This window comes from Thrips palmi, unplaced genomic scaffold (genome assembly GCF_012932325.1).
Source record: "Thrips palmi isolate BJ-2018 unplaced genomic scaffold, TpBJ-2018v1 HiC_scaffold_16, whole genome shotgun sequence".
NCBI lineage: Eukaryota > Metazoa > Arthropoda > Insecta > Thysanoptera > Thripidae > Thrips > Thrips palmi.
Window position 1 is genome coordinate 15292460 of NW_023144625.1, and position 13692 is coordinate 15306151.

Here is a 13692-nt window from a genome sequence, read left to right on the forward strand (position 1 = left end):
TACTCCTACTCCATGTTCCAACATTTTACAATTTCTCAACATTCAGGCTTCTCATTTCTAATCCAGAAATAAGGCGAGGCTTATTTCCTGCATTTTTTTGGTGTCTTCCTTTTTGTTTTGCTCGCACCTAATACTGTTCTGAAATGTTGTTAATACAGTGAAACTAGTAGATAACCCAGTTATCCTACACAGTAAATCAAGGCAAATGCATCCCATACTCCTATGAGCAACTATGAACCCCGCAAAGTGCTTTTTCTTATCAAAGCACTCAGCATCTCACTTCTGAGACAGGTGCACAAGTTTGTTAGCTGAGGTGTACATGATTTTCAGATAAGGTGTGTAGGAGAAGGAGGGGTAGAATAACAGAAAAAAGTATTTTTAGGAAATCTTCCTTTATTCATCCATTTTCATATATTTTTTTAAAGAAACAAATATCAAAAATGTCCTTTAAACCCCGCCAAAAGTCAAAATAGTCTAATAGTCAAAACATAAAACCTACATAACTTCATGTTTATTATTTTTTTTCTGGATTTTATTTCATTTTTTTTAAATCAAATTTTGAGATTTTAACAAAGTGAAGGCACATGCATGGGGCTATTTACACTACTTAAAAATCAATAAAAACGGAGGAAATTTAACTTCATAAATTCATAACGCCATGCACTCCGCACCATGGTTCAAAACTCTACAAGCATCATTACATGACCTTACAAAAACAGGTTTCCTGGCTTCATAAGAAATTAAAATTCATTTACTGCAGTTTGTAATATATCTTCTACAAAATTATTAGTCAGAAAATAATCTTTCGACTAGATTGAAAAGTACACAGGTTAAGCCACCCTCAAAAATAAGCGTTTTAACTTGCCTCTACCAAAGAAGTGCATAATGATACACATTTATGGTGAAGAGGCAAAACCATCACAAGGAAGGGTTGCTATGGATAATGTGCACTAACTATGAATTAAGCATTATGGCAGTTTTGTCGTATGCTTTGCCAGGAGTAACAATATATAATTTTCATAAGTTTCAGTCTTTTGCTACTCAAGACAAAAGCTTGGGAAGATTAAGTATCAGGTGAAATTGGAGCCATGTGACACAAGAGGTTTGCAGCCACTGGATGGGGGAGTAAGTAGACCTAATGCCTTCACCTCTTCATCTTCAACTAATTTAACAAGTAAAGCTTGAGCTTGTTCCTGGAAAATAAAAAGGTCGTTAGTAAACAATTTAACCAAACCATTTTTTCAAAACACATTCAAAATGGATACTAACCAGCATGTCCAAATTCACAGAATGAGTTTGTATGTTGTGAGAGTCATCTGTGACTATGTTCGGAACTGCCTTGGTCAGTCCAGAACTGTGAGGTGAACCTGAGCTATGGGAGGGAAATGTAGTAGTAGCACCCTCTTTAGCTAGAGTTACAGCATAGGGTTTCATCCACTTGACACAAATTGCAATGTCTTGCCATTGCAATCCTGAGAAACATGAAAGAGAAATTGGAAATATTAAACACCAATAAAACCCAATAATAGCAAACACTATAAGAGCTTGGAAAGTCAAGTTACCTGAGAATTTCAAGGCTATATCCCTTGACACAGTATGATGCAAAGCTGATGTTGCAAGGACTGAATAGGAGAAATGGAGACAGGCAGCATCCAGAGTGCACAGGTCCAACAGCTGAGCTGTTTCTGAGAATGACAGCCCAGAGAATTGGGGGTAAACAAAGGACGTTCCAAGATTCTCTTCGTGCGCTGTCTGTACTTCAGGTTGCAACGGTGACGAGCAAAGCCCTCCCAGGCTTGAGCGACTAACGCGACGAGCCAACTTCTCCCGCGCGGCAGATCGCTGCTGTCGCCCAACCACCCTCCGATGGCTGCTCACCAACTGCATGTAAGTATTTAGCCAGTAGTTTACTGTCAAAGGGCTCAGACGCCAGTCCAAACACTGAAAGAGAGCAACACATAATTAGACACATTAACTACCAAGACATTGAAGGGGACTAGTATGGGTGTCGGGGGCAAGAAATCTTGATGGAAAATAAAATTTAGCCACTATCTCCTGACTAAGAAAATATTCAAGTGGCAAGAAAAATTAATGCCCATCTAACTCAGTTCTTGCAACACAGATGTTGGTTCCCACTTCATTCCCCTAAAATAATGTTATGACTTGTAGCCTGAGATGGGTTGCACAACACTGCAGATTACACAGTTCTGTGGCATACCACAAGGCTTTTACTTACTGCACCAATCTACAGGAACATTGTGTCTGAATAGAAGGGGGCAGGGCATCGAGTGGTTTGGAGGCCATAACCAGGCTGACTGCATTACCTTCATGATTGCCAGTTCTTTAGAAAGAATATCTGCCTCAGTGCATGCTCCATCGGTCACATATGCAAATTCTTGGATCTTAGGTGGGTATATTTCTTCCATCTTAGCAGCAATGAAAAGACATGTGATTCCTAAAATAGTAATGAAATGAAAGGTCAAATTTACTGGATAGATACTTGATATAAAACATGATAAGATCAGATTTAAGAACAAGGGCTTACCTATGAGCTGCAGTTGAGTCTTGGGCAAATCTTTTGTGAGGGTAAGGTAGCGGTCCAGAAAGTCCATGGCAAGATAGTAAGTTTCTCTATGAAGCCTATACACTTCACAAACTTCGATCAGCCAATCCAAAAGAACAGACCGCATGCGAGGTTGAAGAAGAGGGTGGTTGTCAAACATGTCGGGATTCCGCCTTTCTGTAGCTGCTGTATCTTGAGCACACATTCGCTCCCAGACATTCTTTTCATCAGCCCAATTAAGATTTGGTAGAGGGCATGCTCGCTCTGTGGGCTGTCCTGGTTGGCTAAAAGAACCACGAAATCTGCAACAAACAACATAAATTAAGACTTTCCACTTAGACAGCCTTTGAAATCAAAAAAATTATCAAATTTTCACTGACCTGCTCCATGTATGGCAATTGTCAATCGGTGTTAGAGGATAAGTCTGTCTTGCTGGCTCTGGACTGAGAACTGTACAACCATCATCATTTTCACTTCCTAGTTCATAACCAGCTTCATCACCTGAGGATGGAACCTCAAAGCAGCCCAAGTCTTCACTAGGTACGTCACAGCTTAATGTAGGTGGACATTCATTTTCCTTGTCTTCACTGGATATCACAACAACGCTGTCTTCACTTGGTGCTTCAACAGTTTGGGTTTCTTGAATACTTATCTCTGGAGCATCACCCTGTGATGAGTCGATGGCGACCTGAAGAAAGAAAACGATTATAAAACACGAGTTCAAAAGACCTAAAGGTTTTAGTTTACACAGACTGGACATGCGAGAGAGGAGAGCCATCAGTAATCAGATCTTGCTTTTAACCCATGGCTCACCTCTGGAATCTGTCCTGGAGGTGGTGGTCCAGGGGGTCGTATTTCCTGCAAGCATCACATGCCAAGCTGTTAGTATACACCATACACCACACATGCTTCAGGAAAGAGTTAGTTGTTTAGGAAAAGACAAGATTTTCACTGTGCTCTACAGAGGCCCAGAACTGACCTCTCCATCATCGGTGTCGCGGCGCTTCCTCTTCAGTAGTGCTGGAAGTGTGGGTTGGCTTCTCCGACTCATCATGCAGGTCCTTAGAATCTTCAAGTTGACGTCATGCAGGCCTCCTTTTCCCACTGAAAAGAGCAGAGGGCAAACAGCAATGTTAAAACTCAAGAATTTTCAAGGCACCCTGCTGGTGGACACGAAAGCATAACGAAAAGCAGCAGCAAGGACTGAACGCCAGAAATTTTAAGATATGTCCAGGAACCAGCAATGCATTTAGGAAACAAAAATGGTGGAAATTCTTATTTGAAATAAAAAGCAAATGGCCACAAACGGGCAATGAAATTGAGAGGAAATGAAAGCACAATGATAGCAGCAGTGCATGCTTCATGGTTATAACCATGCAACTCCTACCCCACCAAAAATTGATTTAAAAAAATTTACCATGAACCAGAATGCAATAGATCGGTTAAAAATTCCGCAGAAATGTTGGTTCAGAAAACAGTAACCCCCCACAAATCTTTAAAGACGAAATAGAGCTCTCTAGGATAGAGACCGCAAGTTTTACTAGGTCACCGGGCGCGGGATACAAAGGCCACATAGACAACTAAAATTTTCACTTTAAGGGAAAATTTTGTAAAGGAGGGTGGAAAATAGACAAAATAACTGTGCAGAATGGAAACTGGCTTGGCGGAATCCCTAAAATTGGTCGAAACAACGCGTATAGGAGTAGGAAAATTGGGCGCCGAATGCTCGATCTCCCGCCGGAATGCGGGAACAATGGGGACCTCAAACTATCTTATTTCGCCATCATTTATGATTTTCCAGAAGCAAATTGCCACTGAGGAAAAACGCCAGAGCCTAACAGATTCAGACGGACGACCAAAAGAGTCCACAAAGCTGGCAAACTAATTTTGGAGACAACTTGTTGAGTTCACTTCGCGCGCGAAGTGCAGCCCTGCACATAGCGCGCAAACACTGTCCACGTATGTAAGTTTTCAGAAACTGACTTAATGAGGAGAAGGCCTACACTCTTTTAGATCCACTACAACTCCAGGGGTGAAATATCATCGGCTATTAAATCATTTCATGCGATTGTATGGAAATGAAATAATATCCGGAGCGGCGTAGTGGCCACGGGCACACATCAGCCAATCCATGTATTTTTACCCACATCAGTATTCACGTAGAAATACATGGAGCACACATTTCAATTATCCACTTATCGCAGGCACGTTTCCAGTATCCAAAGGGAAGGGTTATCCTCAAAATTCTTGATGAAATCCAGAAATGCGCAGAGACACGACGCCGGCAGGCCAGCCATTAACCGCAGTGCTTACATGTGTGGGAAATATCCGTTCTTCAGTAGTATCCGAGTTTGGTGAGATGGCAGCACATAGTTTCACACACGGAAAGTGTCCTTGAACGCCAAGGACCACATTCCTAAACCAACTTAGTCACCAGGGCCAAGTCTCCACGACAAGTTCGCGCAATGCAACTCATGCAGAGTGAGTGCGAGAGGCGACTGGACTGACAAGACTGCACTGCGCGAAGGGGAGAGGAGGCTCGGGGACGAGGACGGGGCGAGGAAGGGGGAGGCGGACAACATTGGCGGTGGTGGGGGCACGGAGGTGCTGCCCCCTACTAGCGTTGCCCCGGCGTTGCCGGCCTCTCATTGGCCGGCCGCGTCGACAAGTGACAATCGCCACTCGGCCCAGCTGGCGCGAGCGGCGCGCACAGCTGATTACTCGCGCGCAACCCGCGCGGCCCAAGCGCCTGCGCGGGAAAGTGCAGTGGCCAGGGCGCCAGGGCGGATCGCGGCGGAGGAGTGTCGCGGTGGCGCCTCTAAGGCGACGCGGCGGGGCGGGACTCATTTCGCGCCGCGCCCGCGCCCTCGACCCTCGCGGACTTCTGGGCCTCTGTCGTCGACCCAGTGGCGGCTGAAATGTCTTTTATCGCCCAAACTGGTTTACTTGTGCGATGGCCATTTTCGTCCCTTTTCACACATTTGATCAGGTTTTTGGGTTTCTCTCATGAGTCGTTAGTGTCCTTGTCTGTGATAGGTGTTTGCTGCCAATATGCTGAATTTTAGGTTCTGGATTGGCGAAAATTAACTATACTGCGCGTTATGCGCTGGAGCAGGGCAAGCAGAGCCCCTTACCGACGAGGCATATTAGACGCGAGTACATGTTTCTCTTCTCTCTCGGGTTGGCCGATGAAAGTCGAGCAAAAGAGCAGGGTGGCCCGCGTGGCAACCAGAGCGAGCCAGAGCCAGGTCTTGTCCCCGCGCCGCCCCGCGCCACCCTGCTCCCCGCCGTGGCCATGCAGCGTGCGGTGGTGCCGTGGCGGCTCGGTGCGCTGGCCGTCTCGCTGCTGGCCGCGCTGCCGGCTCGACTTGGAGTCCGAGGTGAAGCATCTCGCCGGAATTCTGCCGTAGTGCTCAGGTGGCTCACGAACTTTCGGCGCGGGCCTGGGCGGCCGGGCGGCCTGGACCTGGGGCTCGGGGACCTGGGGCCCTGGGGGCCGGCTTGGAGCGGGCTCGGCGTGCTGGTGGCCAACGGGGCTCTTCGGGGCCATCGGCGCAGGTTCGGCTTCGGGACGGAGCCCGGGGCCCGGGGTGATGAAGAAGGAGGAGGCCGAGGAGACCTGACGTCCGGGGGACCCGGGGGCCCGGGGGTGTCCGGGGGGAGAGTCAGTGGCACTTGGCTGAGGCGTAGAAGGCGAGGGAGGGGAGCTTGGAGTAGGGGGAGACGCCGTCGACGGGCGGGAACAGCGAGGAACGCGCGGTCGCCGTGCCGCACCGCCCCGCACCGCCTCTATGCCGCCACGCCGTGCCACTGCGCCACACGTCGCCACGCTAGCCCTCCAGCCTCCAGCCGACTCGAATTGGGCGCGAAGGCGGGAAAGGAAAGGAAAGGGGTCCCGACGGCCACCGCGACGGCGACGTGGAAACGAAATAAACCCTTGGAGCCTCCCAGGCACCCTGGCAGCCCTAGCCCGGGATCCCCAGGACGGATTAGGCCGATCCGGGCCGCCGGACGGTCTTCTAATGTGGGCCCATTGTTTTCCCGGACACGTAAGCAGTGTAAGTAGGCTCCGGCGTACACGTCCGCGCGGACGACAAAGAAGTGCGTCTGCGTCCTCCCAGGCTGCGCGGCACTGCGCGGGGTGTGGGCACTGCCTGGTGGCACCGCGGCACGCCGGCCGCAAGATCGCCTCCAGATAAAATAAAGCCGCGATAAAGATAAAAACGGTAATAACGAGCCTGGACAAGTGCTGCTGGAGTGTGTAGTGCAGGCAGGCCGCGACAGCGCGACGCTTTGCGCTGCTCCGCGCTCCGCCAGATGGGCGAGCCAGGCAGCAAGGCGGGGAGGAGACGGGAGGAGCAACAAAGGAAGGGTGAAGGAAGAAGGGAAGGGAGGGGGCTGTGTGGGAATTCGAGGATCCAAGCAGCGGGGCGACCGGCTGGAGCGAAGCGGCGAAGCGGCGAAGCGCCAGGCCGTGGCCAGTCCATCCAGCCAAGTCGAGCTACCCCCTTGCCACCACCCCATGCACCAGTAGGTTGGAACATTGAAACACCAGCTGCAACGGGGCGGGCTGGTACCCGCGCGCCGCCACACACACACACACCCACTCACTCGCCCACGCACACACACGCAGTACGCCCCTTTGATGGCGCTCATCCCTGTGAGAACGGGGCGAATCCTGAATATGCATAGACGCCGGCGACGCGGTCGAGTGCGCCGCACCGTTTTACACGCGCACGTCCACGTCGTCGCGCCCTCCTGCAGCCGGGCAGGTGCCGCGGGTGCTTCCCAGGCGCGGAGCGCGGACTGGCGAAAACCGCGGTGGGGGCGCGTTGCGTTGGCCGCGTCGCCGATGCCCGCGAGAGCACCTTCCTCCTGGACGTCCTGGACTCTGGAAGGCCTACTTCCGGTCGGGCCGCGTGCACACCATGCACACCCCGGGGCCGGCGGGCCGCCTCATCAGTCCATGTGTCTTCTCGGGCTGCCCGTTGTCTTGGACCCTCGGACGTCCCTCGGACGTCCCTCGGACACCGCGTCCTTTGTGCGTCGCCATTCGGCGTGTCGCTCTGTCACGGCCGTGGAGGCCATGTCGCAGCCATGTCGCAGCAGCACACATGGCGGCCGCACCCCTCTGCCTGCTCGGCCTGCACGGCCTGCCCATCGGAGCGAGCAGCTCGACGACGTTTCCCAGCGCCGTGACGACGCGCTGCTCGACCTGGAGGGCCTGGAGGGCCTGGGGGACCGGGAGGCGGATCGCCCGGAGCGCGCCGTTCGGTTTCGCGGGCAACACGAGCTGTGCCGTCGACCCGGGATGTGGCCGGGCGTTGGCGGCCCCTCTGCGCTTGGCGGCCACGGCCAGGGCCCCGCCGTGAGGCCCCGCCGTGAGGCCCCGCTGTCCGCACGGCGTCTCGCCCGGTCTTGACTCAGCCCCCCGCCAGGGCTGTGGGCTGGACTGGCCTGCACTGGGTTGCGCTGGGCTGCGCTCAGCAGTTTGACTCCGAGAGTCGTTTTCTTCGCCGTGTCTCTCGCGCACCTTTAGGCGGCGCTCAATGAGTGCGAGAGAAACAGAGCGACGAAACCGACTCTAGGGATCAGTGTGCAGCGAAACGCGAATTCCATCGCAGGCGGGATCCCCTTACCCCCACCAGCCTGCCCCTTTTCCAGGCCTCGGACTTTTCCTCCAACGAGACCCACTTGTGGGCCGCGCTAAGGCTCCGCCCGCGCCGCGCACGTGCCGTGCCCCGGGTGCCTGCCGCCCACTACACTCGAAATTGGAGCGATAAGTCGCCAGGGCCGCCTGCTGCCACTGCCGCTGCCACCCCCTTGCTTTCACGTTCCTCGACCACACGACGCCCGTCACGTCAGAGTCACCAAGGGCCGCCCCGACACATCCGGCGCGTGGCCCGGAAGGCCGCCAGGCACACCGCCAGCCCGTCGCGTCGCCACCGAGCGGAACGTCTTGCCCTTGCCTCCCCCGGCCGGAGGGTACCGGAGGGTGGTGGGTAGTACTCCTCCGCAGCGGACTGTGAAGCGGTCGGCCAGGGACAGGAGGACCTGTCTCCTTCCCGCCGAGGTCTCCGCCGAGGTCCTCGCCGTCCTCGAGGCCCTGGCCGCCTTATCTCCCCACCGATCGCACGACACTGGATTGATTTCCGGCGCGTGCGGCGTGCGGACCACGACGACGACGCCGAGGCGCATGAGGGCACCTTGAAGGCGACGGCACCTCCACGAGCGTATCTCCGCCCGCACCGCGCACCGCGACATCCTGCGGAAAAAGGCGCCAGCGGACCAGCGCGCCAGCGACTGGCCGCCGCCGACTGGACTGGGTCCTGGAGTCGTCGTCGCCCGCGGCGGGATTCGAACTCAGGTCAACGACTCTCCGCGGGCCAAAGCGGACCAATTTTCGCGCCGCCTTTTGGCTGATTACAGCTCTGGGAGGCAGTGACTGCGTGCTGCGTACTGCGTACCGTACCGTTTCGAGTGTCCCCGCCTGACCAGCCCCGCAGACCCCCCCCTCCCCCTTTCCTCTTTGCATGCACTGCCCCGTATGCACTGCCCGGCCACCTGCAAGAGGTGTTACGGCAGCAGCGCGTGCGCACCTCCCCGCCCCGCCCCGCGGTTACCTCAGGCGGGTACCTCAGGCGGGCACCTCAGACCGGGTACCTCATGGCGGGCTCCGGGCCGGCCACCTTTGGCGGGCCCCCGCTCTAGAGCCCGGCCGGCCCGGCCCGCTCATGGCGCGGCGCGCGGCGGACTCGTCCCGCGCACGCCGCAGGAGTACCAACTGCATCCCGCGCCGCCTGTGCGTGGCCGCGCCGCGCCGCGCCGTGCCGCGCCATCATGGTGGCGCGGGACCGGGACCGACCGCACGCCCGGCCGGCTGGGGGCTTCAGGCCTTTTCGATAAGACGCACGCAGCGTTTCCAACCCTCGGCTCGGACACAAGCGGAAACGGGGCGAACGGGCGGACACCAAAACGGACGAGAAAAAGAGCGAAAGAGAGGAAGAGGGCACCGACCTTGAACACATGCCTCACCCCCTTCTTGGACGTCTCCGCGGCGATGAGCGTCGGGCGCACGCACAGCCGACGCGGGAGGTGTAGGGCGCGAGGCGCAGGGGGACCAAGGAAACCACGCGGCCTAGAGGCCCGGCGCGGCGAAGGCGGCCACGAAAATAAATGATAGAACGTCCCGGCCAGCAAAGCGAGCAAAGCGCCAGCGCATGTTGCTTCGGTGGCGGCCCTGGCGGTGCTGACGCGGTGCTCGCCGAGGTGACTGGCCAATCCGACGTGGGACGAGGGGGCGTCACTTGCACCAGCAACGCTCAGTATAGCAACGCGTAGCGAAAGCCCCGCCAAGTCGCCGAGTGGGCTGTATTTTCGAGATGTGCCAATGTGGAGGCGACGGCGGGAGGGGATCACGGATAGGATGGGAACCTCCACCCTTTTACGGCTTCTCTCCTTGCAGATTCCGTGTATTCATTCAATCCCGTCTCCGCTCCGCCTCGTCCTTCTCATGGCCTCCTCCTTTCACCCCTCCTCTCGCCCCTTCTCCGACGCGTCTTATTTCCACCTTTGTCCTGCCTCCGCTCCGGCCTGGACCGCCAGCCCGCCCCGCCCGGCCGTGGGGACGGCGGAGTAGAGGGAGACGGGGGTCTCGAACTCGCATCTCGAGGAGGCGCGCCAAAACAAGGGCGTTATTGGCCTCGGACAAAGCGAAGCAGCGCGGGCGGAACCGGCGCGGGAAATCAGCTGGGTCTGGTGGGGGAAAGGAGGGGGTGAAAGGTTGTAGAAAATAGTTGAAAAGTTGCTGGAAATTTGATGGAAAGGGTTGAAAATAATTTTAGGGAGAAGGGACTGTGAGGACGCCGGTGAGGTGCGCGGGGTCCTCGGTCCGCGCGGCGACGCCTCAGACGCCCTGGACGCCCCAGTCAATGAACCTCGGCGGCTGCTGGAGCTCGGCTGGAGCCGGGAGCGGGCTGGACTGAGTCATCCGAGTCCAAGCTAAGCCCGTCCAGCCCTGGTCCAGCCCGTCCAGCCTTCGCGGGTACCCGGTGCCCCCACCACCGCCACCGCCGCCGCTTGGCGTCCAGTTCGCGCGCGCTGCCCGGCGGTGCCCTGCGGCTTGGCGGCAGCCGCCTTTCCAGCTGATTGGGCGCTGCTCGGCTCATCGCGGCGTCGCGGTCACCGCGTCCACCCACCGCCACCGCCACCGCCCGCGTCGCCACTGGGTCGTGACGCGTGGCATGACGTCGCGCCACACAACGCTTGGCGGCAACCAGCGGCAACAGGTGCAGCAGGCCAAGGGGCGCCGCCAGCGCCGCGGTGCGTCTAGAGCGTGACGCAACAGTGTGGCCGGCCAGCAGGTCATCAAGGGAGTGTTCCTGGACGATGGCGGTCGTGGGACGGGCGGAGGACCACGGCGTCGTGGCCTCGGAGTAGCGGTGGCGGGAAGACGCCGCCGAAGGTAGCCGAGGTAGCCGAGGTAGCCAGCCCCCTGGGCTTGGGGATTGGCATGCCGCCGCCGTACGTACTCATTTTATGCAAGTACAGTACAAGGAATGCGGGGAGCGAGGTTCCCTGAGTGGGGCCCCTGGGCCCCTGGGGTCTCCGGCTGCCCGGCTCGGCTCCAGCTTTGTGTCGGCTGGACTCGGCACTCGGCTCGACGTGGGTTTTGGTCGTGCCTCTGGTTTTGGTCCGGACCGGACTCGCACGGCATGTCCACTTGTTGTGCAGTCCGCCGGCGCTACGCCGCGCCACCGCGCGCCTCACGGCCAGGACCGCCTGGAGGGCTCGGCGAGGCCCCCCAGGGCTGCCCAGGGCTGCCCAGGGCCCCGTGGATGCACTGCAGTCACTGCAGCGCCGCCCGCGTCGCCACCATGTCAAGCCGGGAGCCCTTCGGGGGCCGTCCCTTGACGACGTCCGTCTCCTTTGTCCGGAGCGCGCGGGCCGCGGCGAGGCTTGGCGGGGCCCCGGGGCGGGACGGGGCGGGGTGCGGGCGTTGCTCGATGCGCGCGCGGGGCGCTGGGCGCGGGTACCTCGGCCACCTCCCGATGCGCGCCAAAGCGGCGCTCGGCCCCGAAGTCCAGGCCCCGGCCCCCATACCAGTGCGGCGTATGTCCTCCCTCCAAACGCCGAGCGGGAGCGGGGCATCGCGACGGGTGGCGCGTCGATACCCCGGGCCCCGGTGCCCCCGGCCCCGGCCTTGGCGGCAAGCACACTCTAGGGCCGCTACGCCCTCTACGCCCGCTACGTCCTCTATGTTTCCCGCGCAGGCCCGGCCTGCCCTGCCGGGCGGAGGGCGCATCACGGCAGCGTGTCTGGCTCGTCGGCCTTGGAGGCCTTGGAGGTCGCAGTCGCCAGGCACCACCAGCATGGCCCATTCATTCCTCCATTTAGGCCCGATGAATGGCGCCCGTGGCCCCCGTGCCAAGTCCCACTCCGCGCGCTCGCTTTACGGGAGTGACTTCAATTTCCAGTTTGCTGAATCATTTGCCGCAGTGTCCCGGTGCATTACTCTAACACTTTTGTCGACGGCGCGCCAGGCGCGCCGAGCACTGCCCTGCCCTGCCCTGCCCTGCCGCCCAGCCGCGGTGGCAGACAGCCGGGCGAACCGGACAGACGGGCCGCCAGCCAAGCCCGCCACGCCACAGGCCACACGGTTCCCGGGTTCCCCGAGTTCCCCAGGACTTCGGCGGCATGCGGCGGGGCGGGGCCGGGAGGGGGAGGCAGGTATGGGCTGCAGGGGCGGGGAAGGGGAGGGTAGGGGAGGGCAGGGGTAGGCCGGAGGTGGTCCAAGCAGTGCTCCTCACACCCCTACCCTCCCTACCCTGTACACGTACCACCAAAAGCGAAAAAGCGCGCCAACGCCACATAATAGCGCCATGCTCGCCAGGACTCGGCCTCCCGGGGGCGTCGTCGGCGTGGTCAGAGGGTCCGCGTCGAACAGATGTGTTCCGCCAGCGAGTCATGACCATCCACTTCTCGGCCGGCCGCGACGCCGCGGCACACGAGGCGAAGGCGAGCGCGCAGCCAGTGCTGGCACTCCCGGCTCGGACTGTACGGGGACAATCGACATTTTTGCCGCCAGAAAGGAAGTTTCCCTGATGAGCGCCGCTTATCCGGAGAAACTCCGCAGCCAGCGGATTGGGGAAAAAACACACGTGAACTAGCGCTACGCCGAAAATCGGCGCGTGGACGTCGATAATTGGCACGGGTCTGAAAATCTCGAGGCAGACTGCCGAAATAGCGAGGGGCGGTACAGTACCATCCAACCCGGTAGACCGACCAAGCAGCTGCACACAACAGCACTGGCCTACTATTTAGCATGGCGCTGACACCTTTCGAGTTCAGTGGACAGCCCAACGGGGTGCGGTGACGTCACCCGAGCCCGATGGGTGGCCTAGCCGCCAGGGGCACGCCGCCGCCCAGCGGGCCGGCTCGACTCGCGGGGAGTGCGAATCTGGAGGACCACACGGAGAGCGTCGTCGTCGGCGTGACGCGCGCCTGCATACGGCCGTGTTGCCGGGCAGCCAGGACGACGTCAAAGCTCCGGCGTCCGGCAGACGGGGCAGACGCAAGCCAGAGAGGAAGAGGGCGGAGCGGGGCGGAGCGGGGCGGATAGCGACATGCACGGCCACTCAGGGCTTTTCCTGGGGCACGTGCTGCCGACCATCAGTCCGCCCCGCCGCCCGCCCGTCGTGTTTGGCATGCGTGTTTGGCGTGCGCCAATATGACCGTCTTCTTGTCCGGCAGCGCGCCGCTCGGGTGTCGCCATGGTGTCGCCATGTCGCCGTCCTGGCGCCGCTGCTGTGATAGTCTGGCTGTCAACGACGAACTGTAAATGCGTCTGCGGCCGAGGTTAGGCCGCCCCGACGTTCGACGCGGTCCTCGGCACCCATCTGATACGCGTATCGCGTCGGGCCCGCGCGGTCCGCGGCCATGGCGGGGCGGGGGACTTGCGGATAGGCTGGATACACTCTAAATGTAGGGTGCCCAGTACTGCCGCCTTTGTCGCCGCCCACTTTTAGGGTGCCCAATGTCGCCCAGTTTCTGGGCACCTTTGTCCCCCCGTCTCGGGTGTGACTAATCATGCAGTAACCGGCCCTCTCCCATGGCAGAGCATGCACAGG

General features: G+C 58.2%; 1 protein-coding gene across 4 annotated transcripts; it reads right to left on the minus strand.

The window, feature by feature from the left end:
• Nucleotides 1–505: 505 nt before the first annotated feature.
• On the minus strand, nucleotides 506–5107 carry LOC117642559 (G1/S-specific cyclin-E1). Of its 4 annotated transcripts, none has more exons than XM_034380841.1 (9): nucleotides 4877–5107; nucleotides 3543–3667; nucleotides 3377–3421; nucleotides 2944–3251; nucleotides 2546–2865; nucleotides 2325–2455; nucleotides 1563–1941; nucleotides 1270–1472; nucleotides 506–1193 (listed from the first exon to the last, which is right to left on the minus strand). In XM_034380841.1, the coding sequence occupies exons 2-9, from the start codon at nucleotides 3615–3617 to the stop codon at nucleotides 1071–1073; spliced, it is 1584 nt and encodes a 527-aa protein (XP_034236732.1). In that variant the 5' UTR covers nucleotides 3618–3667; nucleotides 4877–5107; the 3' UTR covers nucleotides 506–1070. The 4 variants fall into 4 exon arrangements, with proteins under 4 accessions (XP_034236732.1, XP_034236733.1, XP_034236734.1 ...); XM_034380842.1 differs by lacking the exon at nucleotides 4877–5107 and adding an exon at nucleotides 3981–4128; XM_034380843.1 differs by lacking the exon at nucleotides 3377–3421.
• Between the last annotated feature and the right edge of the window lie 8585 nt (nucleotides 5108–13692).